The sequence below is a fragment of the Carassius carassius genome, chromosome 19, assembly GCF_963082965.1.
Source record: "Carassius carassius chromosome 19, fCarCar2.1, whole genome shotgun sequence".
Lineage (NCBI taxonomy): Eukaryota > Metazoa > Chordata > Actinopteri > Cypriniformes > Cyprinidae > Carassius > Carassius carassius.
The window spans coordinates 18,191,203-18,219,124 of NC_081773.1; the positions used below are offsets into that span (position 1 = coordinate 18,191,203).

The 27,922-nt window shown below is 37.0% G+C and overlaps 4 protein-coding genes across 7 annotated transcripts; all 4 read right to left on the reverse strand.

Moving 5' to 3' along the window:
• Window positions 1-179: 179 nt before the first annotated feature.
• Window positions 180-7,765, reverse strand: LOC132095275 (phospholipase A1 member A). Of its 2 annotated transcripts, none has more exons than XM_059500107.1 (11): window positions 7,675-7,765; window positions 6,769-6,985; window positions 6,503-6,680; window positions 6,166-6,274; window positions 5,571-5,672; window positions 5,259-5,351; window positions 4,999-5,166; window positions 4,360-4,449; window positions 1,386-1,494; window positions 1,112-1,267; window positions 180-1,005 (listed from the first exon to the last, which is right to left on the reverse strand). In XM_059500107.1, exons 1-11 carry the CDS (start codon window positions 7,751-7,753, stop codon window positions 924-926), a joined length of 1,383 nt encoding a protein of 460 aa, XP_059356090.1. In that variant the 5' UTR covers window positions 7,754-7,765; the 3' UTR covers window positions 180-923. The 2 variants fall into 2 exon arrangements, with proteins under 2 accessions (XP_059356090.1, XP_059356089.1); XM_059500106.1 differs by having other exon boundaries at window positions 4,999-5,184.
• A 2,925-nt stretch (window positions 7,766-10,690) lies between these two features.
• Window positions 10,691-13,035, reverse strand: LOC132095278 (3 beta-hydroxysteroid dehydrogenase/Delta 5-->4-isomerase-like). Its single transcript, XM_059500111.1, has 3 exons — window positions 12,738-13,035; window positions 12,392-12,556; window positions 10,691-11,813 (listed from the first exon to the last, which is right to left on the reverse strand). The coding sequence occupies exons 1-3, from the start codon at window positions 12,886-12,888 to the stop codon at window positions 11,005-11,007; spliced, it is 1,125 nt and encodes a 374-aa protein (XP_059356094.1). The 5' UTR covers window positions 12,889-13,035; the 3' UTR covers window positions 10,691-11,004.
• Window positions 13,036-14,628: 1,593 nt separating this feature from the next.
• On the reverse strand, window positions 14,629-21,169 carry LOC132095279 (kelch-like protein 9). Of its 2 annotated transcripts, none has more exons than XM_059500113.1 (8): window positions 20,688-21,169; window positions 20,228-20,269; window positions 19,490-19,754; window positions 19,241-19,373; window positions 18,933-19,129; window positions 17,995-18,841; window positions 17,799-17,912; window positions 14,629-15,295 (listed from the first exon to the last, which is right to left on the reverse strand). In XM_059500113.1, the coding sequence occupies exons 2-8, from the start codon at window positions 20,230-20,232 to the stop codon at window positions 14,799-14,801; spliced, it is 2,058 nt and encodes a 685-aa protein (XP_059356096.1). In that variant the 5' UTR covers window positions 20,233-20,269; window positions 20,688-21,169; the 3' UTR covers window positions 14,629-14,798. The 2 variants fall into 2 exon arrangements, with proteins under 2 accessions (XP_059356096.1, XP_059356095.1); XM_059500112.1 differs by having other exon boundaries at window positions 19,490-19,760.
• A 123-nt stretch (window positions 21,170-21,292) lies between these two features.
• On the reverse strand, window positions 21,293-27,577 carry LOC132095280 (2-Hydroxyacid oxidase 2-like). Of its 2 annotated transcripts, XM_059500114.1 has the most exons (9): window positions 27,497-27,577; window positions 26,815-26,881; window positions 24,409-24,561; window positions 23,608-23,759; window positions 23,191-23,474; window positions 22,559-22,780; window positions 22,315-22,473; window positions 22,107-22,176; window positions 21,293-22,007 (listed from the first exon to the last, which is right to left on the reverse strand). In XM_059500114.1, exons 2-9 carry the CDS (start codon window positions 26,835-26,837, stop codon window positions 21,952-21,954), a joined length of 1,119 nt encoding a protein of 372 aa, XP_059356097.1. In that variant the 5' UTR covers window positions 26,838-26,881; window positions 27,497-27,577; the 3' UTR covers window positions 21,293-21,951. The 2 variants fall into 2 exon arrangements, with proteins under 2 accessions (XP_059356097.1, XP_059356098.1); XM_059500115.1 differs by lacking the exons at window positions 26,815-26,881; window positions 27,497-27,577 and adding an exon at window positions 25,052-25,192.
• Window positions 27,578-27,922: the final 345 nt, after the last annotated feature.

A 27,922-nucleotide genomic window follows, 5' to 3' on the forward strand; every position in this document is an offset into this window, starting at 1 on the left:
TCCACCGAAATCACCATCGAATCTGTTTCCCCTCATACAAATGAAGACAACATTAACATCGAACAGTAAAAAGGTTCTTTAAATGCTTTTTTTTTTTTTTGGGACGGTGACAGGACAAAAGATCAAACCTCCCAAAACAGATACTGTTATATATATATGATTCCACATTGCACATAAAATGACCGTTTTATTTTTATTTGTACTGGCATTTACATAGTACTTAAATCTGTTTGGAATACATGAGACAGGCAACCAATTAGATTTTCAAACACAAATGAATTTCAACAGCAATTCTTTATATTAGATAGATAATGAGATTTATTACAAAAGTGTGTGCTTTATCATAATAGGACGTTAGTAAATGCTTCAGCATCATCTTCTGTGAAACTTTACAATGACCATTTGATGAAAACAATATTTCATGGGGCCAATTGTTAAGTGCTGGGTTTAAAATCTGACTTATCCCTAATGGTTTATGAACAGAGTTGAGTTTTAATATCAAGAATGCAGTATGCAGTTAGAGACGCTAATCAAAGTGCCAAAATAATGAAATGCACATTGAGTGTTGCACCACTCCAAACATTTTAATCATTTGAAGTGAACCAGCACTTTCAACACACATATTAACACATAAAAGAACTACTGAGTGTTGAATGACTGACTTGATTCCTCTTGGCTGATATTTCACTAACACTCTCTGCAACAGTGCACAAAAATCATATTGTACATTATATAAGGGCTAAAGCATAATAAATATATCTAACAGAGTTTAAGCATTTCACTCCCCTTGTATCCTATTTATGTCTTTGTCGCCAAGCTTTAATGCCTCCCGACCCAAGTTTTAGTGTGTGACCTTTGCTTGAGTCTTACTAATTAAAGACTTATGTATAAGCTCTCTTAAGTAGATTTTGTGTTCTTTTAATTTAGCACAACTGTACAAAGTCGTGTGACCATGGCACTCCCCGTCCAATATTAATGTTCTTCACACATAATGGAACCAGCCCTCTGCAAAATAAACAGAAATACAGTATTTTTAAATGCGGTGTTACATGGGACATATTGTGTAATGTGTACCCAGAAAGAGAAAAATAGTTTAAAGGCAAACATTTACCTGGTTTGAGGGATTTCAGAGATGCAGATATACTCAAAATGAATATCTCCTTGTCTGTAGAATCGTCCTCCTGTGTTTTTCAGCTGCACTGAGTCAATTTTACACAGTTGCTCTGGGTGTGCAGCCACCTTTTTATGCACCATTTCATCTGTATGTCTGAAATACATATGTACAAAGATATTCACACGTCTGATTTAAACAGTTGAAGGAGTAAACATGCAATAAAAAAATTAAAAAAGGAAAGGCTATGGCTTGTTGGAAATATAATACGTACATTTTGAGTGTCAACTCTGTCTCAGGGTGTCCCACAGAGATCAGGGTGAGCTGAACTTCAGCAGTCTTGTCTAAAGGGGAAACCTTCAATTCCACTAGGATGTGATGTGCTGAAAAAGAAGGGCATGAGTGGGATTACTTGGCTGTATTTTTCATTAAAGGTCCAGTTCTTCGTGATCCCATGTTTTAAACTTGAGTTAGTGTGTAATGTTGTTGTTAGAGTATAAATAATATCTGTAAAATTCTAAAGCTCAAAGTTCAGTTCCAAGCGAGATATTTTATTTAACAGAATTCGCCTACAAAAAACGACCCATTTGGACTACATCCCTCTAGTTCCTGCAGTAATGACGTCACTAAAACAGTTTTTTGACTAACCTTCGCCTACATGAATTCACAAAAAGGGAGGCGTGGTCTTGTTGCGCTCAGACGGAGAAGGAGGAAGAGTTGCGTTTGTGTTTGTCGCCATGTCATAGAAACGCTGTTATTTTCATCTCGGAGAACAATCATCTTTGTTTGGCCTTCCCAGGGACGCTGTACTTGGAGATTAATGGTTACAATTTATGTTTAACTTTAATTATAATTATAAATTATAAAAAATTATAATCCACATGCAGGACCGGATTGGCAAGCATTGGAGCACTGGGAAAATTCCCGGTGGGCCGGTATGTTTTTTTTGCTGCGAGGGCCGTTGTTGTCATGGCACTGGGTTGAAATATATATATATATATATATATATATATATATATATATATATATATATATATATATATATATATATATATATATATATATATTTTATTATTATTATTATTATTTTACCGCAGCCCCACTCTTTTTATTTATTATTTTACCACCGTCCCACTATTTTTTATTTAATATTTTCTCGCAGAGTGCAGCCTGCAAGATAATGATGACATGATTATCTGTTGACTCCCTGGCCCCGCCCTCAACACGTCACCTTGCAAGTTGCTAAAAAAAAAGAGAAAAAAAAAGTGAGATAAAAATGGCTAACAGAAAGCGCAAATGCGGCGCTGAAAAGTCCAGAATAAATAAGAAGAAAGCTTTGGAAACTGACGTGGCCAAATGTTCTAAGCTGAGCACATTCTTCCTAAAAAAAAAACTTACGGAGATGACGAGGCCGGTAAGTAAGCTAACGTTAAGGTAGTTAGGAGCAGTTCAAGATGCTAGCGACATTGCAAAACAACGTTGTTTGCAGACCACCGCTCATGTATCAAACTTTTTCTTGTAGCTCTTCAGCAGCAGCCGCCTCTAGTCCAGTTTGCTGCTAACAGTGAAGAGCAAGGCCCAAGCTCCAGTCATGAGCCCAACACACCAGAATGGGCAGGTAGGATTGTCATTCAGAAGAACTATAGTAATGAAGAGCCCTGCTCAATGAAAAATGCTCTGAGATAATTAATGATACCTGATGATCCAGCAATACATTAATGATACTGTTGTTAGAAAGTGCAATACATTTTATTTTAATCTTCATTTTTTATTTTGTTTTATATATTTGTTTTTATTAGATTTTTTTTCTTTATTTCAATGTTTGGATCACTCAAAAAATGTACTTTCACTTTTGCCAATTTTACTTAATCCGTTCATGTTGTGATTACTTAAAAAACATTAATTTAACAATGTGAACTTAATTTAGTCTAGTTCATTCAACAAAAAAGTGTGTATTTTCAGCTTTACTTAAAATTATTTGTTCAGCCAACATAACATTGTTGCATAAAAGTAACAGATTAATAAAACCAATACAGACTTGAATCTCATTGGCTGAGGATTTTGCAGTGTATTATGGGTAATTGTTGTTCTGTCACCCTCTTGCAGATAGTTACGTGAGTAATAAAAAAATCATGTTTGATTTACTGAACTTGTTCTGATATATTTTAGAACAAAACATACAAACAAATGGTAGAAAATGCAACATTGTGTTTCAAACATGTTTGTAATCTGTTTGATGAACTGTAATTAAGAGATGGTTTATATGTTGAGTTGTATTGAGCAGCTGCACTCTTATTTATTGATTCAGTGTTATGGACTTATTAAATCCTAATTAAAGGGGGTGGTGTTTCTGAAGTGGAATTATTAAAAAATTTTGTCATCATTAATTACAATTTTCATGTACAATTAACTCAATTGTTGTTTGTTGACTCTACTAAGGTTTAAGTTAAGTTTACTTAAACTTCTTTTGTAAAATGAACTAAATTATTGTTTGTTGAGATTACTTAAATTGTGTGGAACCTGTTGACATAATATTTTTAATTAAACCCAACATTTCATTTTTTTGAGTGATATTTATGAATACTAAATCTTAAAGAAAAGATATTCTTACACTATCCTGTTATTTACTGTTCTAATAAATCTTCACTGTGAAGCAAAACTTAGGCTATTCTTTTTGCACTGAATTGGAAATGATGATGTTTTTAAAAATACAATGAATTACAAGGCTGTAGGGAATTATATTCTGAGGTTTTAATTACATTATTTTAATATAGTCAGTTGTGAACTAAAGTGGGCCTAAGGCATGAAACTCCAGGGCTGAAAATGAGTCTTTTTTGTGGTTTTAATATTCTGAGTTTGCATTATACTGTTTTTATTTATTTTGAGGAACACTAAATCTGTTTATGTGCAGGTGAGATGAGTGAATGCATGTTCACATTTAGTCTACGACAGTAACATCATGTTAACAGAGTGCACACAATGCCTTTGCACTTAAGATTTCTCTCAACATGGCTACACAAGAGATGTCAGTCAATAGTACATGGGAAACAAATCAACTTTAGTTACTTGAAAAGGCAACTCAGATGTTTCCTCCTAAACTAAAAAGTAGGGCATTACTTTAGTTACTTCAAAAAAGTAGTCAGATTACATAACTCGCATTACTTATAATGCATTACACCCAATACTAGTTAATACCTACATTATCTGTGAGAGTGGATAAATGACAATATGCACAAACTCATACACACCACAATAAGGAGCCGTAGCAGTGGTCAGAAGATAGACCTTCTCTTGAGTTGGCAGGGGATTCGCTGTTATCCCACTGTTCTTTAACAAGCCTGAAATACATACACAGATAAAAACAGACAGTGAAGGAGGAGCACAACAGGGCAAGGCTTGCGTCATACATTACATGAAACAACTTTATCCTGTTGTTACATAATCAGCCTCAAGTGATACATTGGCCAGTTGGAGTAAGACATTTATGTATACAAAAGAAATGACTGATTGAGCACCTAAATGAACTAGAACATCAAGGTCATAACCATCCAAGATTAGATCAGCATGCAAAAACCCTTCCGAATTATTATTAAATCCTTGAGAATGAGGATATGTGTCATCTTCCTTATGAAAGACATATAATCACACACTAAGGAGTCAATTAAAAATGTGAGGATCTCCACTGTATGTCCTGGTATATCAATTATAATAATAAAAAAATATTTTTATATTTTTATATTTATATATAATAAAAAAAGGTCACTTTTATTTATTTATTTATTTATTTATTTATTTACATTATTTGTGTTCATAAATAGACAAAGATGTTTCTTTAAACACTTTCTAAAAAGATGTTCCTTTAAAACATTCTGCTCACTCATCATTACCTATTTGCGGGCATGTGCCCTTGAAGGACCCCTCGCAGGTGACGCATTTTCCCGCCAGGAATTCCTCATAACTGGAGCAGGGGACACCAATAAGGGAACACGAGCTATTCAGGGCGCTCATGTAGACGTGCAGGGCCCTCATGTGGTCACAAATGACATAACCATACACTGGAAAGTAGATAAAAACTGACAGATTCTCATCATCAAGTTATGGTACATTTAATTTAGTTTATTTGTCTCAGCTTTTGTTGTCCACTTACTTGAAGCAAACTTTGAGCGTGCACAACCGGCTTGGTCCATTCCGCCATTTAAGAAGAAGTCCACATGCCCAACAGGAATAGATATACCAAAGTCTGGCAAATGAACAGATATTCAGTTCAGTTGTGCACAAATAATCTGTACTTCAGTATTGACAATAGCACCAGTGGTATACTTATACAGACTCTTGCGGTTAGATAGTGAATCAAGATAATAAAGCTGTCAAAAAACATTCCCAGTTAAATATTAGACTGTTCTTGAAAAAAAAAAAATCAGTTTATGTTATTTCAGCCAAAGGACTGATTCACTCTTACAGTCAGAGTCAGTGTGAATGGCCTCGACAAACAAAGCATCAGATGAATCCAGACGGTCAAATGGATCAGCACTCTTGAACATCGGGCCTGCTGGGTCCAGACCTGAGGGCATAAAACTCAGATATATGTTCTGCTTTATACTAAACGATTCACATTTAGCCACTTTTAGGGTTCCACAAACATTTTAAACACTTTAAATGGTCAAACAAGGTCTTGTTTTCTTGCCAAGGCTGTGTGGCATAACAGTTTCTCATTGTTTGTTTGAAGCGCTCTTGCAGCCTCTGCTTTTGTCAGAAAGCCTCATTCAGTGTGGCTCAGTGTTGGTGTTTGTTCCACTCACAAGTGTAGCATCTTCAAAGGTCTCATCGGGACAGAATTGAATTATATATTAGTTTATTTTTATTGTTTACAGATAATTTTAGTATCATTTTAATTATTTTATTATATTTGCTCAATTGTATATTTTATGTCTGCTTTTGCTTCAATAACAGCTTTTGAAGGTTTTCAAACATATATTTTCAATATGGTCATTTACTTTTGGATTCCGATGTATAGTGTATATTAATATAATTGAGCAATTTTATTAAAATATTACCTGTAATTCGACCCAGTTTGCCTTCAAAAATGGTCCCTACAAATCCACACACGTGTGCTCCAAGACTCACACCAATGAAATGAAAAGATTCCAGCGTGCTTCCATACTTCTACAACGGACACAAAAACAACAGCAACAAAAATGTACTACATTATTCTTCACCATGTGCTTCCTATGCATTTACTGTGATCTTCTGTGTACTGATACATTTTATTATGTTTATTACTAAATTGACACTGCTTAAAGTATTTAGCCTTTAGTATTTAGTCGTCACATGGTCTGTTACGACAATGTTTTCTATACTACTTGGACATGACCAAAACACTGAGACTTTTACCGTAAGCTGATTGATAAGCACTGATATCTGCACCGCCACCTCCTTGTAGTTATCTACCACCAGGTTATAAGCAAAGGAGGCTCCATAGACCCAGTCCACCACCAGAACATTCACGTCCTCTTCCCGCAGTAGAGCCTGGGATAAGCCACTCACCCAGGAAGGCTTACTGCCCAGAGCCCTGAAACACAGTATATCAAAGAGTCATCTGTGTAAAAGGTCATTCACATGCTTTCCTTTTATAAAATGCTGCTAATTAAATGCTTCACCTGTATCCATGAACAATGACTTTAGTGGGGAGGGATGAGTTGAAGTAATGCGTGTGTTTCTGGGTATGGTTGAGGCAGTCCTGTGTGAAGAGGCTGGCACAGTCTGCATTCTTTCGTGAAAGAAGAAGGTACTGAACCTGGAGCTTGGTGCCCTGTCTGTATCCCAGCAAAGTGGTGTTGTTGAAGTCAGCACACTTTCGGGATGCTTCCTCATTACCTGTAAATTCGTATGCATGGAATTCATACCATCAGTACAAGGCCAAATATTATGGATTTTAACCTGTAATTGGTGGCTTTCACCAGATTCACCAGACACTGCCGTCTCTGCTGTCCCCAGATGTGTAAGTTTGACTTTGTAAAATTGAATTTGTAAAAGTAAAATATTACATATTAAATAATAAAGGTGGTCCTGGTAATTACAAAAGCTGCATATTTTGGAAATGAACTTTGGAAGGCGAATACATTTAAAAACATGTTAAATTGCAGCCGTCAAAAATACAAGTACTGTTAAAGTAATGCATTTTTTATTTTGATCCAAGCAATTCAACATGCTTTTTTTTAAATATGGTTTTGATTTTGTACCTCCATTTTGTAATTCTCTGTGTGCTTCTGTGTATATTTTAAAAAGGTCAAATGCTCTCTGGTTTAGTTTAGTTTAATTGAATTTATTAGGCTTTCAATGAATCAGTGGATTTGTAAACATTAAAATGACTACAATCAAATTCTGTACATATTTATATTAACAAATGTTAGCTTAAGTTTTCAGTGTTTCTCTTTCTCCAGATAAACATCTGCACTACTAACTAAAACTGCAGATCATTTAAATTCAGGTGTGGTGTATTTACCCAATATGATTGGAACAATTAAAGAATTATTCTATTTGATATTGAACTAAACTGAACTTACCCACAGCAGAGGTAATGCAAATTGTCAAATAAACAAAAGTCTTGATCCATTTCCAAGCTATGTCTTCATTGATCAACATGATGAAATCACCTGACTGTTTCTTCACTGGGTGCAAATTCACTCTTTCTCTCTCTGCGTCCTTTCAATGCATTTGTTCCTGTTCTTCAGTTAGTTGTCATAAGAAGCCTGGAATCCACTTAATATCCAGCCACAATCCGTTACACAATGCTTGTTTATGAGAAAAATGCTTCAATATCCGATTAAGCGAGATGAATGGTTTTTCCTTTCATTCCTGGTGTGCTGGAATAAACCATGTCAGCATGAGAGGCATTAATTCCCAGCTTCCATCATGTGATAACTTGTGTAGCTAGTGGAGAATCTTTCTGGGCTTTGACTACAACAAATTAAAACAAACGATCTGTTCACTGGTCTGCAGCTGGTTGTGAACCTATGAGCACACAATGAAATGCTTGATTGTTTGTCCAGAGGCACTGGACTCTGGCCTCTTTGGCACAGTGTTGAGCCAAAACTCTCAGAAGAGTTTTAGTTGGATTGAAGTGAAACTAACACAATCAATTGGCCCCACTTGAAAGACATTATCATCAACTGTTTGTTTGTTCAGGTTCAGACTCCCCCATAGGGCTATCTTCTGCAAAAGTGCTGTTGCTTTACTTTGTAAATGGTACCATAAAAAACTGAGCATCATAAATTGATATTGATGTGTTTATGTGAATAGATCTATGTGCCAGGACGGAAAAGATGGCCTTAAGATGGCGTGAAGGTCTTAACATAGGACAGCTCACGACCAGACAAGCCACTGGTATGGAGTGTGTAGTTAGTACTAGTTATAGGCAAATGAAGCCTTGTGAAGCACTATTTTGGAAAAAGATTAAAAGCTACAAGAGTGTCAAAAACAGCTTCATCTGGTGGTTAGTAAAAATAAAGCAGCCAAAAGCCTGTGAAAGACGCTCTGTAGGATTAAAGGGATAATTCACCCCAAAAAGCAAATTCTATCACAAATTACTCAACCTCAAGTCGTTCCAAACCCATAAAAACTTTGTTCATCTTCAGAACACAAATTATTATATTATTGATGCATTCTGAGAGCTCTTTGACCCTCCCATACAGCAAGGGTACTACCACGATCAAGGTCCAGAAACATAGTAAGGAAATCATTAAATAGTCCATGTAACATCAGTAGTTCAACCATAATTTTACGAAGCTACAAAAATACTTTTTTGTGCGCAAAATAAAACAAAAATAACAACTTTGTTCAACAATTCTTCTCCTCCTCATCCAGTCTGCTGTGGCTTGCCTCCATTTTAGGGAGTATCACGAAGCATACACACACTTCCGCATCGACTGCGGAGGAGAAGAATTGTTGAACAAAGTTGTTATTTTTGTTTTCTTCACATTCAAACAGTATTCTTGTCGCTTCACAACGTTACACCACTGATGGCAGATGGACTATTCTGATGATGTCTTTCATACTTTTCTGGACCTTGACAGTGTAATTTACTTGGCAGTCAATGGGACAGTCACAAGCCTCCCAGTTTTCATCCAAAATATCTTAAATTTTGATCTGAAGACGAACAAAGCTTTTACAGGTTTGGAACGACATGGGGTAAGTGATTAATGACAAAAAATGTATTTTGGGGTGGGGTTCCATAGATCGATTCAAGTTATATGCACAAATAAAAGCCGAACAGTGTGTGTGTTTGTTTTTGTTGAATTTCTGTTGCTGATAAATTAATTTACCCATTAAACTGTGCAATTAATACCAGTACGAATATCAATATAATGTAATAGAAGAATAACGTAGAAAAATATTTAATTTTACTAAAATAATTTGTATTCTTCATATTACTTTTCTCACTGGGTATCTAAAATGAAAATGAATAAGTCAGAATAAAACTTATTCTTAAAGTAAGATCTGTGGGATCGAACATTTTGACACGCATAGTGAATCACGCACGTGACTAGACAGAAAGTGAAGCTTCGTTTGACATTGGTCACGTGATTTCTAGGCAGCAGCCATAGACTGTATAAAAACAGGGTAACTACACAAGCTTTGAATCGAGGCTTCATCTGGCACGCCCATTTATTCTCGACACAAGCTCCGATGCCTCGGTTCAAGTGTCACATCACATCACTATGTAGGCTAGTACACGATTCACGAACACTGTGTACTACCAAAGACTATAGAATACCTTAAAAGGACTTTGGTAGCCTACTACTCAAATACACCTCATTGCGGAGAACCATCCTCTTCGTCTTTATGAGACGCCTGTTAGGGATGGAAGGAGAAAGGAGGCAAGGAGAGAGGAGAAAAAGAGGCTATTACCAATGGTACAATCACAACAGTATGTTATGATGATGAAGTATTGATTAGTGGCTAATTCTTTAATAACTGGAACTGATGGGCTTCTTCATCCTTCTCCTCTTTTAAGATATTTGGTGTATGTGGACCCATAATAAATTGTATTACATGAATTACGTGTCATAGGATGTCATAGGTCAGATGGTGAGCAGGTTGTTGCACTTGCTTTTATGTTATTTTAGCCTGCAAAAGGATTTTAAATCATATAATATATACAATAACAGTAATATTGTGATGCAAAAATAGTACATTACACAGAAATGCTTCTTGCTCTTACAGAATGTTATTAATGTCATTCATGAAATTTTAAAGTATATATTTTCTTAAAAGAGACAAAATTGTTTTTTAATTTTAAATGGTCAGCAATATATTTCATCCTGCCAGGCAAGCTGACAAATCTGTTTTCAATTTTATTTGGATATCATATATAAAAGTTATAGTAACATTCAATGATCAATTTCACAGCATTTATCAAATATTCATGATACTAAGCATGTTTCCTCAAAATTGCTTGTTCTCCGTATGTTGGTAAATGAATAAAAACTTGCAACATGCAATATGGGTCACTGAAATCTCCTGACCACTAAACGACACCAACAGACAAGTGGAGTAATATACAGACTCAGACAGGTAGGCTTATGAATTACCACAACATATTGTTTAATTGCAAGGCATTTGAAATTCATTAAGTACTGTCTCAACAGCATTGATGCTTGGTTTGTCTTATTAAAGTCATAAAATCTTTTACTTTTTGAAATAAGTAAAAGGTTTTAGTACTTTTCTATTACTACTACTTACTACATCTTTAAATGGATATTTATTTCTATTTGTTATAGATGTTTAATTCTTTAACCATAAAACAAGCATTATTCACTAAACATTAGACAGTGAATGTTTTCTACTACCGTGGATCTAATTAGAAGAAAATCAGACAGAACATGACTGTTAATTTATTTCAAGTTCATTTGTTGCCTCTCTGTGGGTAAGACAGATGCTAACCAGTCGCTAGTGCACTTACATGCCTCTTCCCAGTTATAGCGAGGGCTATATCCAAAATCCCTGTGGGCCTTTTGATATGAGAAACTAAAGGGTGTGTTTAACATGGTCAGCAGCTGCCTGTTTAAGGGAGGAGTGAACTTCAGGAAGGGTCGGAGCACAACGTGCAGTAATTCCATGAGGTACGACAGAAGATACAGAAGTGAGAAGGGCAGAATGGGCCTCTCTTTTATCCTAAAGCCTAAAGGTGAAAGAACAGCATAGTTAAAGTCTGAGTAGCTTACAGGCGGCGTGTCGTCTGAGATGTAATAGAAGTTTCCACCCATCACGGCCCTTTTCTGGGAATCTTTGAGGGCCCGACCTGCTTGTAAATGTGCCAGGGCTGCGTTTCCCACATATACAGGATTCACTTTTGCATTTCGTCGTGATGTTCTTATCAGCACATTTCCATTGCGGATTCCATTCCTCAAGTGGTCTAAAGTAAATCGACAGCCTGGTCCATAGATGAACATGGGCCTCAGTGCACAGGTAGCCAGATGACCTCCATTACGGAGCAGCTCTCCACTGGCCTGAAGGCAAATCTGTTCAGCCTCATACTTGGTTTTGCTGTAGCTAAACTTAAGACAGGAGGAGTAAGGGGTGTCCTCATTACCATTAATTACTGGATCACCATGGGGATTGGGACCAGCCACCTCAATGCTGCTAGTGTAAATGAAGGAGGCCACGTTTTCTTGGATGCAGGTCTCGAGCAGCAGCTGTGTTCCTGTAATAGAAAAATAATTGAATTGTCTCTGATTACTATATGTGACCCTGGACAACGAAACCAGTCATAAGGGTTTGTTGAAGTGTACATCATATGAAAGCTGAATAAATAAGCTTTCCTTTGATGTATGGTTTGTTAGGACAGGACAATTATATCAGGACCAGAATATTTGGCCGAGATACAACTGTTTGAAAATCTGGAATCTGAGGGTGCAATAAAATCTAAATAATGAGAAAATCGCCTTTAAAGTTGTCCAAATGAAATTTTTCACAATGTATATTACTAATAAAAAGTTTTAATATATTTACAGTAGGAAATTTACAAAATATCTCCACGGAACACGATCTTTACTTAATATCCTAATGATTTTTGGCATAAAAGTAAACATCAATCATTTGTTATTCCCAACCTATTTGACTCTAAGCTTTTTTTTTCATTTTATTTACAGTGTCCATAAAAAATAACTAAAATAATAAAAATGAAATTAATTGCATTACAGGATTCCATAAATTTCAAGTGATTGAGTCTTTTGATTGAGTCTTGTTACCATGTGCTAATGACCAGCACAGAGCTCTCACCTTTGACATTAACTCCATATAATTCACTGTATTCAACTGCTCCAGTGACATCGATGAGAGATGCAGTGTGGAAAACCAGTGCTGCTCCTTTACATGCTCTTCTCAGTAGCTCACGATCCCTGATATCACCCTCCAAAACACTCACTTTAGTCTCTCCCTTGCAATCTGAGGACACAAACAGAGAAACTTATTGACAACGGCCTCAATTTGTTGCTTACAAATAATTGAAAAAAGTTAAAAAAAAACTTTACAGAAAATAGTAATTAGTTACTTTTTAAAGAAGTAACGCAATATTTTAATGCATTACTTTTAAAAGTATCTTTCCCCAATGCTGAGTATCACTTACCATCAAGAGACTGTATTAGCTCAGACTTTATTTTTCTATCCAGCAGTCGGATCTCAGAAAGCTTCTCCTCTTCCAGCAACAGCCTGACCAGTTTTTCTCCCAGAAACCCGCAGGCTCCCGTCACAACACACACATCTCCCGACATAGTCATGGCAAGTGCCACCAGCACCACTTCACTCCTGGGCAACACTTTGTATTAATGCTATTTTGATGAAACCGATCCAGAGGGCAGAGTCTGGAAACCACGTTGATGTGATGAGCCTTTAGAGATGGTGGAGCAGACTTGGAGGGTGATGCATTTTTAAGCCTTATTGCCAAGGACAGCTTCAATGCCATGGACGGGGGATGGGAGTTGAGAACAGTGTCAAGGTGTTGGCCAGCAGTCTGCTTAATTTGATGTATTTTTTTTTTGGATTGCTGTTTTACAAAAAGAAGCCACTATTGACATGAAATCAACTGAATAGGTTTTATCAATGCAACGATGTTACATATGATCAAATAGACAATGTGAAAGATACATAAGGAGATTGTAGGGGTAAAGTAACTATTTCTCAAGTAAAATTTTTTGTTTTAATATAATTTTTATTATATTTGTATCTTGTGCAAATTTTTTTTATTATTATTTCAATTTTATTATCAATTTATTATTATTATTCAATTATTATTTATTTATTTTTATTATTATTTTAAAAAAAACTGCTGTTTTACTTAAACATTACTAGAATAAAATAGCAACATTTGTTTTACAAAAACTGACTTAAACATCAAAAATTAACATAAAAGCTTTTTTTTTCTCAGATATTTGATCATGTTGACTTTTCCACTTCTCTTAGTAGCTTAGATTGCTTTTATGTGGATATGAGCACAGTTAAAGTCTGGGGACAGTCTCAGTCAGTCTTTAGTGTAATAGTGTTTTACGTTTACTCTGGGTGTCTACAGACCCTGGGTTGTTGTTCTTTGTCTTCTGATTATGACTTTGCCAAAACATGGACCACTCAAGGTTGTACGGCACATTCTGTTCTGTTCACACAACCATGTACGATATATGGATTACATCTCAATTAATTTTAATTTTGTCAGTGGTGATTATTCATTAGGCTACTGTTTAAAAGTTTTGGGTCAGTAAGATTTTTCAAATGTTTTTGAAAGAAGTACCTTATGCTCAGCAAAGTTGCATTTATGCGATCAGAATTACATTGCAACTTCGGGTGCCAATAGCCTTGTGGGTAGCATGCCAACATACTGGCGTCCCGAGTTCGAATCCCAACTTGAGGGCCTTTCCTGGTCCTGCCCTTTTTCTCTCTCCCTCTTCACTTCCTGTCAGTTCTGGTCTGTCCTATCATAATAAAAGGCTAAAATGCAAAAAATAAATCTTGTCAGCAAGTTTAGCTTCCCGTTTCGAGGTTTTGATCCCGCCCCCTCTCTCTACCGAATGCTTTCCTGTCCTTTCTCAACTGTCCTACCTGAATAATAAAGGAATAAAAACACCCACGAAGAAATTACAGCGCAAACAGTAATATTGTTAAATACAAAATTCAAAATATTCCTATGTATGTTTACAATATATTATCTAGCCCTTGTTTAAAAAGTAGAAAAAGAAATAAAGACATGCAATATTATTATTATTAGTTATTTATTTTTGCTTGAATGCAATCAGTAGACATTTTATGTTAAGAAATGTACATGAAAGATACCAAACACAAACAAATTCATATATATATATATTGCAAAGCATATAAAAGTAACTTAAGCAAGTTACCCATAAAAGAGAATAATTTATAGATAAAAAAAAATTAAGCTCTGTGGCCATCAGGCACTGAAAGAGAACAGCATTTAAACAAAGTTGTGCACATTTAAACAAATAATGGTGAACTAGCGGTTTATTTATTTATTTATTTTTTTACAAGCAATTTATTTTCCCTTACCCCAGCTCAGATATTAATAAAGTGGCATGTACATTGATCAAATCATTCAACCTTTTTTGTAATACACATCACTGGAATGTGAAGCTGATTTCTGTATGTCACATTTAAAGGCTAATAGCTTTATTAAACCATCTGTTCAGCTTTTGGATGTTAAAAGAGGACACTCTTGTATTTCACCCTCATCTGTTGACCTTTTTGGGCAATGGACTGTCATAGTGCAGGCCCGTATGCCTCCGAGAGGCTCCTGGACACTGAAGACCTTCTCCCACTCATCCTTCTCAGGGTCGTAACACTGCACGATATCCACCATACATCTGCTGTTCCAGGAGTAACCACCCACCACATAGATGCGGCCCTTAAAGACCGCCACGCCCACATCGCTCTGACCCCTGGGCATCGGAGCGACCACTGTCCACTGGTCAGTTTCAGGGCTGTAGAATTCACAGCTTAGCACATCATCATAGTCATTTGTCCCCCGGAAGTGGTTTCCACCCATGACGTAGAGGCGGTCGCCAACAGTGCACATGCAGTGAAGACCACGGAGTTCCATCATATCTGCTCGTCTGCTCCACATGTCTCCATCGGGGTTGTAACACAGAAGCTCTTTCTGGAAAGCATCTCTTGTGATTCCACCTGATGGTATTAAAAGCGAGCTTATTCTTTATTCTTGCAGAAACAAACATGTCAGCAGGAGTATAGCTGAAGTATAGGATCTTTAACCCTCTGGAGTCTAAGGGTATTTTTGGGGCCTGGAGAAGTTTTGTCATGCCCTGACATTTGTGCTTTTTTCAGTTTCTTATAAATATCTAAATGGTTAAAGTCTAATCTCACTGTAATCAGCACAAACTGGGCTATAATAATATGTGAGCAGCATGTATGTACATGATTGTGTTTTTGAGAAAAAAAAATGTTATGCATGGTTAATGAAAAACTAAAAATATTAAATCACTTGAATAAGGCAAAAAAACACATAAAGAACAATGGTTCCCGGGATTTTTGAGAACTGGAGCTTGTAGCCTAGAATTTTTCTTTCTAAATTATGTGAAAATCATCTTGTTTACTCACTTACAAAAAACAATATATTGATTTAAATTTTCTAAGACTTCATATGCGAGTAGGCGTCAACTATCATGAATATCATTGTGATTTACACCTGAGAAGACAAAGGCCTGCATAATGAGCCTCTCAGTCATCTGTGCCACTGTGAGTGAGGAGTTACAAGAAAGAATGTGAAGACAAAATAAATCTATATAATTTTGTGTTTGTAGTTTATTTAGAATATATTTAATTATCCCACAACATAATTTAATATCCACTTGGGGGAGCAGTTAAACACTTTATTAGGAACAATCAAAGCTGACTTTCAAACTAATTTTTTGCACCATTACTCAAGTCACACAATCCTTCAGAAATCCTTTTAACAATCTTATTTTCTACCAAAAAAAAAACATTTATTGTTATTATTATTATTATTATTACCATTATTACTATTATTATTAATGTTGAAAAGAGCTGAGAATATTTTTCAGTTTTTTTAGGGGGGATAAATTAAAAGAACACCATTTTTTGTTACATTTGTTACAGTTACATTTATTTGTTAATTTTATATTATTTACATCAAGCTTTTGAATGGTATAGTGTTGTATATTGTTATTGAAACTTCATAATATTTCACTTGATTATACATTTAGTCAGGTATTATAGTTTGGAAAAAGTCTAACTAGTAAAATGTTTACACGTTATGTAAAAAATGGTACAAGTATATACATAAATGAAAAGAGACTTACTCATGTTTATGATCTCTGCTGAATAAAGTGCTTAATTTTTTTTTTTTTGAGGAAATCCATTTCTCAAATCCTCAACCACATCACATCTTTTTGGGGTGATTTATGTCTTATTCTTCTCATCGCGTAGCAAACAGTAAAATAAAAACTTGAAGAACAGTCTGGCTGCTTTTTCTTCTGTCATGGGCGTATTCATGAATCTGAATAGCGCGTTCAGCGCGGGGGCGTGGTCACATTAGATATAATGAAGGGAGACATGAAAAACGGACATCGCGTTGTTTTCATAAGGATTACTTTATCACAGAATATCTGTTTTAGGCGGCACTTGTTTAGTTTAAAAGTAGACATGTCAAGCTTTCTATAGATATCTCTCTCGTGTCTCTTCGTTGAGTATTCACGGAGTTACAGTTCATTTTAATGACGTGTTTGTAAATGAAGATCAGCGCAGACAAAGGCTGCAGACAGCACACCTTGTTTGTTATCTTTATTTTATAAGTGCACAAAGTTTTGTTGTTATTATGTCTGTATCCAATAAAAGTAGACCCTTTACAGATTCGATTGATGTATTGCTCTTATCTGTACGATTAAAACTTAAAGTGTAATTTAAAAAAAAATTCTAACTGACCCTCTGATGTCACATGGACTACTTTGATGATGTTTTTCTTACCTTTCTGGACATGGACAGTATACTGTACACACAGCTTCAATGGAGGGACTGAGAGCTCTCGGACTAAATCTAAAATATCTTAAACTGTGTTCCAAAGATAAATGGAGGTCTCACGGGTTTGGAACAACATGAGGGTAAGTTATTAATTACATAATTTTGCTATCTGGGTGAACTAACCCTTTAATTTGCTGCTTAGGGTAGGTAGTTATTACTGTAGGTAGGATTAGGGATGTAGAAATAGATCATGCAGAATATGTGCTTTATAAGCAGTAATAAACAGCCAACAAGCCTGCCGTGCCCCTTTTAGACTGCGGTCTAAGCTCAGATGAGTGATCCAGTTCAGCTTAAATCAGCTCTTTTCCCCGATTATTTGTTTCATGTTAGTTTTGAGTCTACTTCTTGGAACTTCGCCATTAGGTGAAGGTTGCAAAGTTGCTAAGAGTCGACCAAAAAGTGTTTTTTCTTCTTCCTTTTTGAGTGTAATAAAATAATTCTTGTGCAGTGCATTCATTAGACCCACGCAGAGAACTGTGGTGGATTAAGGCCACATGCTTGGTGAGCCACATTTAATTAGTATACAAATTCTCCTTTCATTATGTAACACAGATGTTACTGCATTAATGCACACCTACATATAATATGCATGTCCTTTTCACATTGATCTCACATCAGGGTGGATACTCACCTGACACATACATCAGACCTCCATGTACTGTGCCAGCATGTCCATAGTGAGGTTCACACATCGGTGCAACAAAAGTCCACTCGTTCTTGTTCAAGTTGTAGCACTCCACCGAATCTAAACAACAGACAGTTTTCTGTTACAGTTGAAACACAACTGGAATATATTGTACAGAGTAATTGGTAAAACATGTTCTTACCAATCTCCCCAGTGGCATTTCTCCCTCCAACAGCATACAGCTTCCCTTTAAGAGCACTCAGATGGAAGAACGTCCTCTTCTCATTCAGAGAGGCCACCTGCAACCAGCGGTCAAAGCGAGGATCATACCTGTATGCGCTGTCCACTGCTGTCTTACCCTTGGTGTCGTAAGTGCTCTGACCTCCCACAATGTAAAGAAAGTCCCCTAGAAGAGCCACTCCGTGCTGGTAACGTGGCACCTCCATAGGTTGGAGCGCCCTCCAGGTGCCTCCGTCTTCCTCATCGTACAGCTTGAGCTCTTTGCTGACCACCAGCTGCTGCCTCATTACACCACCCAGAGCCACCAGGTGAGTGCAATCGGACCGAATCCGGGTCCGTTCCGTCTGAAGCGCCGGCTGGAGGAAGGGAAGCATCTGATAGTTGCTGGCCTCCAGGAGGAGGTTGACACAGGCCGTGTCTGATCGCATGAACGGCTCTCCTTCTTCTTTTCCTCTGCTCACTGCTCCTTCTTCAGTCTGCTCCTCCTGAGAGATCTGGAGGAGCTCAGCAGGGGACATCAGAGGAAAGCGGATGTGGCGCATCAGAGAGTAAGCTGCAGGACGCCGCTCGCTGGGTTTATGGGACAGCCAGGTACGGGCGATGCGGTACAGCTCCATTTCAGAGAAACCTTTCAGAGAGTCACTGGAGAGGGCATACGTTATGCTCGCCTGGGACAACTGCAGGAGGCGGCCGCTCTGCACCAGCTCAGAGAAGTTCTCGCACACAAACGTGTGGACGTGTTCTTGGACATCTTCCAGAAGAAGATCCCTGGCAATGCGCTCAACTTCCACACAGTTTTCTATAGTGATCTGGCATGTAGAAAACATGGCTTATCATGTCACGCACAGATGAAAAATTCATGCAAAGGAAGAACAAACACCACATCTTAAGGGTTTATACCTCACTGCTGAGTAGCTGGTTGCAGAAGCTGAGAACGGGAAGCACCTGGAGGAAGCTCGCCGCCTCTAGCGTGTCCTGAAGGGTGCCTAGACTCAGGCTCACACGAGATGTGTAGATGAACTCGATGATGTTCTTCAGGCCGACTGTGCTCACCCCATGGAGCTTAATCTCCTTCAGCTCCTGCTCTCTCATGCCACCTGGCAAACCAAAAGGGAGAGACATGTTTGAACAAAATATTACAAATATTAAAATTTTGGCCTATACTTTTGGACAATAAAGCTCCTCCTTCTGGATTTAGTAAGACTAACCCGTGAACATGGCCTTGAAGTAGTCACTGGCTGAAGCCATGATGACCCTGTGGACTGGGAAAGTTTCACTGCTGTCACCAGGTACCAGAGTCACATCGCAAAGAGTCTCATCACCACGAAAACAATCCAACCCCTGGGACATGGAAACATTTGCCATTAATATACAGTATTTGCAGTGAAATCACCATTCTAGCATTGTACACAGCCTTTCTCTGTTTGTTTCCACCTTTTCTGATGTGTTTGTCTTACATTGAGTATGGCAGCACCATGCTCTGTGCTGTTGAATACTTGTATTTGTGGCTTTGGAGGGCCAGTGGGCTTTTGGGCCACTGGAGGTTTTGGGAGGATTGCAACTGGTTTTGGTGCAGGTTCTGGAGGTTTTGGAGCAGTCTCAGCAGGTCTTGGAGGAACCACCGTTGGAGGTCTGTCTGTTTGAGGAGGGGGTCGTGGCGGCTCTCTCTGCGATCTGCTCCCTATTCGAGAAAGTCTGCGATGCAGTTTTCCTTCCTCTCCACTGTTGCTGAAAGAAAGACATTATTAAAACTTTGACAGTGAAGATCACATGAAAGACCTATATTCCACCTTTCCTCTAATTTACAATAATATTCTGTAATAATAAGTAAGCATTTAGCTGACAATTTCTGTCAAATACTATCAGTTCACTAATTAAATGGATTATTGTATGTGCTAGTAAATATGTGTATGTTAACAGAAAAAAAGATTTTTGTATACTGTATCACACATCTTAGTTGTCAACTAAGCCTCAAAACGAAAGCACGTTTCTATTAGATAAACTAAACTAAATCTTTGAGATTTATTTCAGCTCTTGTTTGTATTTTTGCAATAAAGCAATGAAGAAAATCTGAGAAATAAATAAATAAAAATCATTACAAAAGTACAAATTTCAGTTTATTATACAACATGACTGTCCAAACTGTCCTAGAAAGGCCTATGATGCAATAACTTCATAAAACTGTCAGAACTTACCCCATGTCTTTTGGGTCTGCTTCTTTGCTCTCTATGGGATTTCTGATATATAAAAAAAGAGAACAAATGGTGAAGTGTTTCAACAGATCTGCATGAACAATATTTGGATCAAAGTAAAAAAGTTTCAGAAACAACAAGGTCTGAAAGGGGAAGTTAGCGCTGCCATCTATGTGCAACGAACACAAAGATGCCGTTTAGAAAGACACGGCCTCTTCAATTTATGTGTGTGTGTGTGTGTGTGTGTGTGTGTATAAAAAGACTTTCTATAGTTATGTTCACAAAAGTAATTGGCAGATAAACTTCAGCTGAATACTTAACTTACAGAATATTTTTCTACTGCTTCCTACTAAATAGCAGTACTACATTACACATTCTCTTCAAAGCACTGACTCACAAATGTAAAGTTAATGAGTGGGGTAAAATTCAGAAAGATGGACTACATAAAATAAAAGGAGCTTACCGAGACGTGGTGCTTTCTCAGGGGGTTTCAGAAGTTTCTTCTCATTTTAGCACAAAGCATCACGCTGTGATCACACTCAGTCGACACAAATGGGTATGTAGAGTCTGCTTACCACAACCTCATTGACTTCCTGTGTCACTTCTCTCTCTCTCTCGCTCAAACACACACACAAAGTTACATGTTGTTTCAAAACCTTCTGTCTTCCTCCTTTTGACATGTTACTTTTAATAGGCTTCAGTTTAAGCCTTTGCTCTTCCCTTAGCTGCATTTGCACTCTGAAGTTGTGTTTGATACACATGAGGTGAACCCATAGCTGGTGTGAAAAGAGGAAGTCTGATAGCAGATCTGCATTTTTTTGTGCTGCTTTAGCAGTTTACAGTTTATTTACTGTAGTGCCTGTAAAGCAAACAATCTTTATGTTTAAGACAGAGTGAAAAAAAAACAATGCGCACTCAAATACGAGATAAATGCATACATTTGTACCATGTGTTTATTTTTAGAGGGAAAAATCGAGTTGACCTTTTAAAAAAGTAAGAAGTCAACAGAAAAAGTATAGCACTAATTGTCAGATAAATACTGACTTAACATATACAGTACCATCCTTCATTACTTTTAGAGAATTTTTGTATTATTTAGTATTGCCACACTGGATATTTTAATGTTCAATTGTTTCAGTACTGATGATAAATTGATAAATAACTGCACATTATTTAATTTACATAAGATAGCGTTGTTGACTTTGGGCATTACGGACTTACTCAGTCCTGTGAATTAGTTTCTGCCATACAGTGGAGCATGTAAAGCACAAAATAGGTCATTTACTGGATTATTATCTTCTGCATAACTGCTTTATAGTTGAAATAGATGTCATAATTATGAGAACCGAAACATTTGAATCCTGAATGAACAATTTTGCTGCTGTTTTTCTCTTTACTACAATAAAGCTGCTTTGCAGCAATTTGTATTTTAAAAAGCACTATATAAATACATTTGACAATTTCTGATTGGAGATTCATTGGTACTAAAATAATTCACTCTTAGACAAAATAGTGTGGAATTTATACAGTGCCGTGCATAGTGTTTACTGGAATAAAAATACTGTACTAAAACCATCCATACACTCTGAACATATGTAAATATGTCATTTTTGCTAAATGTGACTTAAATCAACAGTTTTTCTTGAATACATTTAGAATTAATAGTGGATGAACTGGATCTTTGCTGTCAGTGGTAAAGCAGAAATTACTAAAGTCCTCTTTGCTGTTCAAAGTCTGGAGAACTGAATGAGGTTCCTGTTGATCTCAGCAACATTTCGGCAACCTAGCAGAAAAAAAGGCGATTTGAAATGAAGAGAATCAAAATGTGACCTATTTTTTGTCGGCTACACATGACACATTACATTTCACATAGCAGACTGACCTGACAGCGCCATGCATAAGCGAAACTCGTCGTGTAGAATCTGTAAGATCTCTCTGACTCCTTCCTCTCCCTGATCAAAACATACTGTGTATGAATACCTTATCTGCACCAAATATCACGCGAGTATCTGACAATTTGTTAATGGAAAATTCAGCACAGGCTTAAATAGATTTTCAAACATTAGAAACACTGCTTTCCACACAGTTACCTTGTAAGCCAGGCCCCATATTGCTGGTCTGCCAATAAACACACATTTGGCTCCCAAGGCTATGGCCTTCAGCACATCATTGCCCGTACGGATCCCTCCGTCCATGTAGACCTCGACCCGGCCCTGCACTGCATCTACTATCTCAGGTAGACAATCTATCTGTGTGACATATAAGGTCAAGGTCTAACTGTCTGAAGGGTAGGAATCATGTCTAAACTACCGAGACATGGATAGATTGCCTTACCGTTGCAGGCCCTCCATCCAGTTGCCGGCCCCCATGATTAGACACAATTATCCCTTGGACACCATGCTCTACGGCCAGCTCTGCATCCTCTTTAGTAAGGATGCCCTTGATGATTATAGGCAGCCGTGATAGAGACTGGAGCCAGCACACATCCTTCCAGCTGATCGACGGGTCCAGTGTGTTAGCAGGGATCCCGTATTCCTCCTGGGAACCAGCCTGCTCCTGTAAAGGGATTCATACAAGCAGACATTACATACAGTAACAAGATACTGTATGCTTAAACTTGGTAAGCTATAATGCTTATACAAGCAGCGTAAGCTCAAATTCATTGTGCAAAAATTTCCCACTCCCTCTCTCTGTTATTTCATGGCCTTCCTCTACTGCTTATATCAAACTGTATTATGTAACCCCCCCAAAATGTGATGATCCCCCTTGTGAGATATTTATATATAAAAACCCAGTTATACGATAAGAATGACAAAATCTTATTCAGTAAATGATCCATAGTATAAAGACAACGTTTCTCAAATTAAGTTAGCTCATAAATTACTAAAATGTGAAAATATTTTGAGTTCAGTTCAGATTTCAGAATTTTAAATGTTCAAAAATAAATAAATAAATAACTGGCCTACCTGGAACATACCCTCAAAGTTCTTGACCTTCAGGTGAGGTGGAAGCTTAAACTGGTTGCGTATGTCATTGCGGCGTTTGCCAGTGTAGGGCACATCAACTGTAAGCACCAGAGCTTTGAAGCCAAGTGCCTCCACCCTGCGCACAATCTGCTCAGAGAGCTTACGGTCCCGGTACAAGTACAGCTGGAACCAGCGGTAGCCGCTGGGCGCTGCTTCAGCAATCTCCTCCACTGAACATGTGGAGTATGTGCTGGCAATGTAACAGGTGTTCACTGCCTCAGTGGCTGGGAAATTAAAGAATGGAGAGATAAGATGCAAAAAAGTAAAACTAGTAGCTTCAAACAAGTTTCCATCTAGTGGCCAAAGTGCTGCATAACACAAGAAGTAATGAACCCAGTCACTTCATCACACTCTCACCTCTAGCAGTGGCCAGTTCTCCCTCATGCCACGCAAGGCAGTGGAAAGCTGTGGGAGCAATTCCCACAGGGAAGCTTATCTCCATTCCCAGCACAGAGGTCCGAGTGTCATTGAGCGACACATCACGTAAAATCCGCGGCCTCAAGCGGATCCTGAAAGAGATTAAATTATTGATATCAGTTTAGTTAGAGATTACTCATAAGAATGGACCATAATATTGTATAGGGTAATACAAATTAGAGTAATACAAATTTAAAGAGATGGTTCACCCAAAAATTTGAATTCAGTAGTTACACAACCTTTCACCGTTCCAAACCTGTAAGACCTTCGTTCATCTTCAGAACACAAATTACGGTATTTTTGGTGAAATCCGAGAGCTTTCAGACCCTCTATAGACAGCAACGCCACTGACATGTTCAAGGCCCAGAAAGGTAGTAAGGACATCATTAAAATAGTCCATGTGACATCAGTGGTTCAACCGTAATTTTATGAAGCTACAAGAATATTTTTGCGGACAAAGAAAACAAAAATAACGTCTTTATTCAACATTTTTTTCTCTTATTGTACCACGCATGAGGTGCTGCTGACGAAGGAGCCGGTGTTCTGATGTAGAAACTGGATGTGCTGGCCTTGTTGCAGTTTATGCCGGGTCAGAAAGCTCTCATATTTCATCAAAAATACCTTCATTTGTGTTCCAAAGATGAACAAAGGTCTTATGGGTTTGAAACGACATGAGGGTGAGTAATTAATGACAGAACTTTCATTTTTGGATGAACTATCCCTTTAACAGCAGTATAGTACCGTTTATAGGCCAGCAAGTTGTCATCTCTGGTGCAAGAGTCATCAGCTCCAGCATCATAATAATCCCATGTAGCCTTTGAGAGGTGCTGCTTGGCATATTCCTCAAAATCACTCAAACAGACCATAGTCATTTCTACACAGACTCCTTCCTCACTAAAAAAAACAAATAAAAAAAAAATCCCACACACATCATCATGACATCATCAATATACACACATCTGACATTATATAATATAGTTTTATCACAGACAGAGAGTTTGCATTCTTGCACCAATATATACAGAGAAGTATGAACATCATATCAACATTAGATTAACATTTAGATTTACTGTCACTGTCAATGAATATTAGATACAAATAAATCAATATAAAATATTTTCTTGATATTTCTCAAGGCATTTCTACAGTACATGCGGAAGAAATACACTTAAAAACTGCATTTAAAAATTTGCTTTAAATTTGTTTTTTTACATTTTCACATGATACTGCAGATAAGTGCTCAAAAACATTAAATAAATGACCTGCATTCAAACAGAATCAGAATATGAAGGTTGGTTTTACAAATTTAGGTTGAATATTATAATTACATAGTATTATATGTAACAACACTACTTTGAAAACAAAAACAAGAAACAAGTTTTACCTTTTCTGAAGGTTTAGACAAATTTAGGTCACAGCACAGTGGACTGCTTTAGTGCTTTTAGCCAGTTGATTTTGGCAGACAAAACACTGATTATCATGAAAGACTGAACCAAGAGAATGGAATCACATGTGGGTTGGGATTACCTTTTGAACTCTAACTATGGGCCAATACTTAGCTTTTGCAAGACATTTTATTCCCTTACTGAGACTATATGATAACAGTGCAAAAGAGAGTGAACTGAAATGTATTGTCATACTAATATTTGTTAGAAAAATAGATTTGTCAATAAACTTTTCGATAAATTTTTTGATAAATTTTTCATGAACTACCACTAAAAGTTAATAATTAAAGCAGAACACCAGATATGTTCTTGAAGTCATCAGAAACCTATGACCTATGGACTTAAACCAGTACTGGTTTTGAAGGACTGCAGCAACTCAGTGTTTACTCATCCATCAGCACATATAAACTATGTAACTCTGAAAGAACCAAAAAACAAATACATACATCAGAATGAATTACTCACCTTTCTGGTCGACAGCATTGTAACTCTAACTCAAATCTTTAGCTATAATGGACTGGTATGAAAAAGCTTGTGTGTAATGTAGTTTTGCTCTGGTGTAAATAAACATAAAACAGCAAAAGAGAGCCATGACCTAGCAAGTTGGGGCCTGGTACTGACCCTTGATGTTTATTGTGTTTGCATTGACTGGAAATGTGCTGATTGGCCACACTGACCACAGAAACAAACTCAGGCGCACGTGCACAAATATGTAGCCATTCTCATGTGATGCAGCCACCTGCTCTGTCTTACTAACTAGTGCGATAGAAACAGCATAGTCTGTTTAGAATAAGAACCTGCTGTTCAAATGGAATGGTCAAAACAAATTCTGACAGATTGCTGAAATGTATATATTTTTTCTATTTTATGGAAATTGAGTGTTTAATTTACCTTGTTTAACAATACAGAAAATAATGTGAATTCAATCACTTAATCACATGTGTACCATGATACATTATTCCTTCAGGTATATAAGGCATCTTATAAGTTCGAAACAATCACACTTTATCAAGGATGGCCTCTGAGCCTTTTAAGTGGGGTAGCCAGAATTGACATGTTTTCAGGGTGTCAAACTGTTTTTGAAGGTGTAGTAAAGTAAGCATGCTTCTGAAAAATATGTGGTCAGTAAGGTATTTTTCTGAAAACAGAAAACAGTTATTTTATTTACTGTAATTGTCACAGTATTGTTGTTTTTGCTATATTTCTGATCAAATAAATACCTTGTTGCGCATAAAAGACACACAGATGCTGTTTGAATCTGTTACACCAACTTCAGTGAGCCAGTACAAAAAAAAACACAACAAACAGGTACTTGTATAATATTCTGTGTCGGTAGAATCAGATCCTGACACAATATATTAAAACCTCCACATAATAAAGAGAGATTGTCATTAGAAAGAATGATGCCATTGTATGATCGAAAGTAGTATCAACTACTGTAATACAGCAGGTCTCACTGACTGTGTTTCAGTTAAACTGCATGGCGCTAACAGTCACACATCACATGGATTTCTCATTTATGGCCTATTTTGCTTTTGTATTTCTTAACTAACCATCTTTGGTTTACCCCATATATAGCTTTTGGTTTTGACCTTATACAGTCTATGGTTTTTACATCAGCATCTTGATTACGTATTTTCGGCAGATGTATGCTCAATAATATCACTTATGTTGTTGAGTTAGCAAACTGCCAGTCACTTACCCACTAGAGTCCAATATGTTCATATCTTTACGACACTCCAGTTCTGCATATGTATGAAGTTCACAGTCTAAAAAGAAACATGTAACAACATTAGATCACTTTTTTCTTTTCTTCATATGTTTCATATGTTAGACAATACAGACCTCCAGAACAAATGAACACTAGATGGCGATAGTAAGCAAATAAAGACTTTTTTTTTTTTTGGAAAGATTACAGAAAGAGTATATAAAGATAAAAGCTTGACACATACAACCCTAGTTATCAACAAACATTTTAGCTCCAACCAAATCCCTAAATGTATGATCAAATCTTATGAACTCTTATAATGATAAACAATATTATCACCTCACAAAAAGACTGTCCAAAAATGAGACAAATAAAAAGAATCAGTGTTGCAGTAAAAGTTTCCTAAGATCAGCTGAAGTGATTGTGGCTTTAAGTCATGTGACAGCTGTCGTCACACTCCTTTTAGCTGCTGTCGCTCATGTTTCAATGCTTGTTTATGAGTGGCAGTCACAAAAAAAAAGATCCATAAGGATCCAAAGATCCATTTCTAAGATTGGATTTAACACATACAATATATATCATTGTATATCATTTTAAAAAGTTTAATTTGTTACTTTTTTAATCTTTATTTTTAGTCATTTATACCCTTCTTGTCTGTATGTTTTTTATGTCTTACCGTGTCGCTAAATCTCTTGATTTGCTCCTGAGATCTGTACTTTGTTTCTCTGCCACATGTGTTCAGGTAGGATTGCACAAAAGTGGCTTAACCCCCTGCCTCCTGCTGCTCCCCGGTTACACACACACACACACACACACACACACACACACACACACACACACACACACACACACACACACACACACACACAAAGAGTCACTCACTCATACTCATTCACACACAGTCATTAAGCCCTACAGTCAGCACTAGCCCAGTCCACACATTGTACAAAAGTGAAAAAGGGGCCAGAGGCAACTTTTTGTTTCAATTGTATGCTTAGAGTGAGGGTCACTGCATGACATCAGTATGCCTGTGTTTGTTCTGCTTTTCTATCGTGCAATTTTGCAAATGTTCAAATAAATTATGTGTATACTATGAATATTG

What these genes read in the sequence shown, in the direction of transcription:
- LOC132095280 (XM_059500114.1), bottom strand. Translation starts at nt 26,837, where the DNA reads ATGAACATATTGGACTCTAGTGG. An exon ending in ACTTTGAGGGTATGTTCCAG is followed by an intron (nt 22,781 to 23,190) that starts GTAGGCCAGTTA and finishes ATCCCTTTACAG; the next exon opens with GAGCAGGCTGGTTCCCAGGA. An exon ending in TATGGGGCCTGGCTTACAAG is followed by an intron (nt 22,177 to 22,314) that starts GTAACTGTGTGG and finishes TGTTTTGATCAG; the next exon opens with GGAGAGGAAGGAGTCAGAGA.
- LOC132095278 (XM_059500111.1), bottom strand. Translation starts at nt 12,888, where the DNA reads ATGACTATGTCGGGAGATGTGTGTGTTGTGACGGGAGCCTGCGGGTTT. An exon ending in GCTAATACAGTCTCTTGATG is followed by an intron (nt 12,557 to 12,737) that starts GTAAGTGATACT and finishes TTGTGTCCTCAG; the next exon opens with ATTGCAAGGGAGAGACTAAA. An exon ending in ATATGGAGTTAATGTCAAAG is followed by an intron (nt 11,814 to 12,391) that starts GTGAGAGCTCTG and finishes TTTCTATTACAG; the next exon opens with GAACACAGCTGCTGCTCGAG.
- LOC132095279 (XM_059500112.1), bottom strand. An exon ending in ACCAGCTACTCAGCAGTGAG is followed by an intron (nt 18,842 to 18,932) that starts GTATAAACCCTT and finishes TCTACATGCCAG; the next exon opens with ATCACTATAGAAAACTGTGT. An exon ending in AAATGCCACTGGGGAGATTG is followed by an intron (nt 17,913 to 17,994) that starts GTAAGAACATGT and finishes TCTGTTGTTTAG; the next exon opens with ATTCGGTGGAGTGCTACAAC.
- LOC132095275 (XM_059500106.1), bottom strand. Translation starts at nt 7,753, where the DNA reads ATGTTGATCAATGAAGACATAGCTTGGAAATGGATCAAGACTTTTGTT. An exon ending in CATTCACACTGACTCTGACT is followed by an intron (nt 5,352 to 5,570) that starts GTAAGAGTGAAT and finishes TTCATTTGCCAG; the next exon opens with ACTTTGGTATATCTATTCCT. An exon ending in TCTGAAATCCCTCAAACCAG is followed by an intron (nt 1,006 to 1,111) that starts GTAAATGTTTGC and finishes TTTATTTTGCAG; the next exon opens with AGGGCTGGTTCCATTATGTG.